Source organism: Austrofundulus limnaeus, unplaced genomic scaffold (assembly GCF_001266775.1).
Source record: "Austrofundulus limnaeus strain Quisiro unplaced genomic scaffold, Austrofundulus_limnaeus-1.0 Scaffold438, whole genome shotgun sequence".
Lineage (NCBI taxonomy): Eukaryota > Metazoa > Chordata > Actinopteri > Cyprinodontiformes > Rivulidae > Austrofundulus > Austrofundulus limnaeus.
In genome coordinates this window covers 115333-120527 of record NW_013952840.1, presented here as the reverse complement: position 1 = coordinate 120527, position 5195 = coordinate 115333, and the positions used below count along the sequence as shown (strand labels likewise).

General features: G+C 40.2%; 1 protein-coding gene across 1 annotated transcript; it reads right to left on the bottom strand.

Annotated features, from left to right (window-relative positions):
* Nucleotides 1-2670: 2670 nt before the first annotated feature.
* On the bottom strand, nucleotides 2671-5047 carry LOC106529337 (zinc finger protein 394; the record flags this gene model as incomplete). The annotated part of the gene is given in 2 exon segments (XM_014024737.1): nucleotides 2671-3469; nucleotides 4822-5047. Coding segments are annotated over 2 exon segments (866 nt in total), but the record flags the coding sequence as incomplete, so codon positions are not given.
* Between the last annotated feature and the right edge of the window lie 148 nt (nucleotides 5048-5195).

Here is a 5195-nt window from a genome sequence, read left to right as displayed (position 1 = left end):
CTCATTTCGCAGCAGTTTTGAGCATCCTACCCGGCCCAGCAAGGACGTGGCCTACGTGGCCCAGCCCATGAATTGAGACACAGCCCACAGCAGTTAGCAGGCTAAGCTACAAACACACAGCAGTTAGCAGGCTAAGCTACAAACACACAGCAGTTAGCAGGCAAAGCTACAAACACACAGCAGTTAGCAGGCAAAGCTACAAATACACAGCGGTTAGTAGGCTAAGCTACAAACAATCTGCTGCACGTGTTCGTCTTAAGAAGCTAAACTCATTTCGCTAAAATCTGTAACATCGTGACTGAACAGAAAACAAACAAACCTGATCTGCTCAGCTGATCTCTGCGGTTGGAAACAGCCTCGTCTTCTTGGGTTTTTGTTTTTCTGTTTCTCATTTCTCCAACAGAACCTGGGGACAGTTGGCTGCAGAAACCATCTGATGGGACACAGACCGAGCCTCACAGACACCGCTGCTGAAGCACAGATATTTGCTTCTTCTTTGTAAACGACGCGTTCATTCGGCAGCCGCCATCTTGAAACCAGATGCCAGTCACTGTACGTCAGACCGAAGCATCTAGCCAATGGAGAAGAACCTGGCTGCGGAAGAGGGCGGGGTCAGATCTGTGTCAGACCCATATTTGGAGATGGCACCTCCACTGGGCTCTGAATGAACACTAAATGCCTTTAAGAAGAGGTTTACTTTTTGGTCATGTTTTTTTTTAAGCAGATATTGAAAAACAATGTGGTGGTATCTGAGAACAGTCCTGATCACATAATCCATCCAAATCAAAACTTCAAGATGGCTGCCATAGCTAAACAGAAGAATTTAACATAACTCTGACATTTTGTATGGTTTTCAATGATGACAGTGATCTTTCAACATATAAACTCAAATCCTAATGACAAGACTTTTCATAGTTTCTTCAAGAACTATTGTAATTGTTTTTTAACTCTTGTGAGAATGCAGTGAGGCGAGACTGCTAAAATTTAGAGGCTGAGATGTTAGGCTAAAAACAGCAGAATAACCAAGAAACATCAGCTAAAGCTAAAGACAGCAAAATGGTAAATGAAAGCTCAGTGTATTATACGGCTAGCTTAAATATAAAATCAGCAATGGTATAAGTAAAAACAAGCAGAATGCTAGCTGAAAACTAAAATTAGCACAACAAATTCACAGAACAATGTTTTAGATGGAATTTAAATGATCTCAATGCACTTCTATGGGAAAATAATTGCAAATAAAGAGTTAATCTTACATTTAAAAAAATATGAAAGTTAAAAAACCAGAAGTCACAACAGCCATGTCCAGAATGAGCTGAAAGTTTTGATTTATCAGTGTTAAAACAAGACGAATTAACCTGCAGAATTTTTTGGATGCAAAAAATGTGCTGTAAAAACAAAAACATGAAAACAGTATGAACGGTGCATCAGCGTTAACACCACAATAAAAACATCTGTTCTTACCTGGAGCTTTTAGTTTAACAGCAATTATAATTTGTGTTGAGTGTTTGTTTAAAATAGCAACAAAAACAAACTGTAGAGTTTTGGGTTTTGGTTTTATTGAAAATAAAAAACCTAAAATATTTCATTATTGTGAGGTAAAACACAACAGAGCCTGTAAACATGTCATTCAAGAAAAACTGAAAACTTAAGATTTTTACAGTAAAGTCCGGTTCTGCAGCACAACTGATCACTGGAAAAACAAAACTAAATGAGAGGCATGAATCAATTCAAGGTTTTGGCAGAAAACAACTTTTCTCAAACTTTTAAAATAAATTCACCTCTTAGATGAAATACATCTGAATAAATCTGGAGGATTTTATTAGTTTCATCAGCCTCCAACAGCAGTGAGCTGTACATCTGAGTTCTCTGCTGCTTCAAAACAAAATTAAATCAACAGGTTTTTAAGAACCTTGTCAAATAGAATTTTCCAGCTACAAATTTCTGCTTAAAATAAGAACTTGGTTGTTTTTGTCCATTTCTGGTCACCAGAAATCTACAAATGACTTCGTCCAGCTCATCAAACAGAGGACTTTGTTCTAAGAAAACTAAACGTTGGCCCACAAACCTGACAAGCAGGCGGTTTCTCTCCTGTGTAGATTCTCATGTGCATTTAAATGGTTGTTAGTTCTAAATCTTGGTCCACAAATCTCACATTCAAACTCTTTTTGTCCCATGTGGATTCTTACGTGTTTGTTTAAGCTCGTCTTATGTCTAAACGTTTGTCCGCAATCCTCACAAACGAACGGTTTCTGTCTTGTGTGGCTTATCTTGTGTCTGGTTATTTCTATCTTCTGCCTAAACCCTCGTCCACAAACCTCACAAACAAAAGGTTTCTCCCCTGTGTGGATTTTAGTGTGTCTGTTTAGATTTGTCTTCTGGTTGAACCTTTGTTCACAAAAAGCACAAGCAAAAGGTTTCTCTCCTGTGTGGATTTTCATGTGTGCCCCTAAACTTGATTTATGTCTAAAGTTTTGTCCACAAACTTCACATTCGAACTCTTTCTGACCCGTGTGGATTTTTATGTGTCGTTTTAAATTCGTCTTCTGGTTGAACCTTTGTTCACAAAAAGCACAAGCAAATGGTTTCTCTCCTGTGTGGACTCTCAAGTGTCTGTGTAAATTTTTTTTATTGATGAATGTCTGCCCACAAACATCACATTCAAATTCTTGCTCTCCTGTGTGAACTCTCATGTGTGCATTTAAATTTGTCTTATGGCTAAATGTTCGTTCACAAAACTCACAACCAAACAGTTTCTCTCCTGTGTGAACTCTTATATGTTTGATTAGTTTAACTTTGCTGGTAAACATTTCATCACATTCATCACAGCTGAATGGTTTTAATCCTCTTTCTTCTTTTCTCTGTGACTCTACACGTCTCTTCTCTTCATGACCCAAACAGCTTCCTGCTGAGTGACAGCTCATGTGTCGCTGGAGAGAGCAGTTGTGGACAAATCGTTTCCCACACTCAGAGCAGCTGAAAGGTTTGTTGACAGAGTTTCCACCTGACTCAGGAGCTCTGCTCTCCTTCCAGTCTTTGTTTCTGTCTTCAGTTGTAGACCCAGAGTCTGATAAGACTGACATATGATTGTCTCCATCCTCATCCTCTTCTTCATCCTCACTGACTTCATTCACTGAGGAGCTGGAAGTGTCTCCATGAGGGTTTAGACCTGAGTTCCTGCAGGTTTCTGCTCCTCCATCAGCTTCTCCAGTCATTAGGTCAGCTGAGCTGCTGGTTGGAACGTCTCTGTTTTCCACTTGGTGCTGATGAAGCTGTGAGGACAGWGSCTCCTCCTCATCATCCTCRCTCTTCAGAGGAAACACCACGATCACGTTGAGCTGCTCTTCCTCCACACTGTCCCAGAGCTCCTCCTCTTCCTCCTTTATGTGGAGGGGCTCTGGGTCCTGCTGGTCCACACCAGGACTCTGGTCTTCAGGAGCTTCCTCTTTAATCTGCACTGTGTGCTGAACATCTGCAGGGAACAGAGGAACACAAACATTATGGACAATAAAAGCTTTATATTCACACAAACATCACTCCTGTTGCTGCTGAGTTCACTGAAAACAGCCTGAAAATAAACCTTTAAAGTGATACATGATTAGTTGTAACATTAGATTTTTTTTGATAAACATTTATTTTACAGTTAAAATATACGTTTATCAAATAAAGTCTAATGTTACAACTAATCGTGGATTACTTTAAAGACATTTTTATGTCTGATTGCCACAATAAAACACACCACATTTAGCATGCTAAGCTACAAACCAACTACAGTCAGCATACTAACAAACCACTGTTAGCACACTAAACTACAAACCACTGTTAGCATACTAAACTACAAACCACTGTTAGCATACTAAACTACAAACCACTGTTAGCATACTAAACTACAAACCACTGTCAGCACACTAAACTACAAACCACTGTCAGCACACTAAACTACAAACCACAGTCAGCATACTAAACTACAAACCACTGTTAGCATACTAAACTACAGACCACTGTTAGCATACTAAACTACAGACCACTGTTAGCATACTAAACTACAGACCACTGTTAGCATACTAAACTACAGACCACTGTTAGCATACTAACATACAAACCACTGTTAGCACAATAAACTACAAACCACTGTTAGCATACTAACCTACAAACCACTGTTAGCACAATAAACTACAAAGCACTGTTAGCATACTAAACTACAAACCACTGTTAGCATACCTAACTACAAACCACTGTTAGCACAATAAACTACAAACCACTGTTAGCATACTAAACTGCAAACCACTGTTAGCATACTAAACTACAGACCACTGTTAGCATACTAAACTACAGACCACTGTTAGCATACTAAACTACAAACCACTGTTAGCATACCTAACTACAAACCACTGTTAGCATACAAACCACTGTTAGCATACCTAACTACAGACCACAGTCAACATGCTAAGCTACAAACTACACCATAGTTAGCAGCACGCCAAGGTAAAAACAAACAGTTAGTTTGCTAAACTATAAGCAAGCTACAGCTGGCACGCTACGCTTCTAACAAACTAGTTAGCAAGCTTCGCTACAAACAAACCACGGTTAGCATGCTAAACTATATACAAATTACAGTTAGCACGCTAAGCAACAAACAAACTACAGTGAGCTAGCTCAGCTACAAACCACGGTTAGCATGATAAGCTACAAACAGACCACAGCTGTCGAGCTGCAAGTAACAAAGGACAATTATTGCAGCAAACTAAAAGAAACCCAGCTACACTTCTTCATGTTCAGAAGCTAAAACCATTAGCTAACATCCCTAACCACGGCACACTTGACCTGATCTGTTCAGCTGATCGCTGCGGTTGGAATCAGTCTCCCGGATTTTAATGTTTCTGTTGCTCATTTCTCCAACAGAACCCGCTGACGGTCAGCTGTGTGCGCCTCACGAACAGACTCTTTGTAACCGAAGCTTTTGAACAAGTCCGAACCGGAAGAACCATAGATAATCTCTGTCTTTATGCCTCTTCTGAACGGTGCTGTTATGCAGCTGCCGCCATCTTGTGTCGTGTGCCGTAGCTCTGCCAAGTACACTTCGCTGCAGCATGCAGCTCGGGGCGGTGACAGACCTTTCCGTCAGTCCCATACCTTATATGGAAATGGGACTATTGCATTCCGGAAATGAAGGGGGCGCTAGTGACACTATTTTCTAT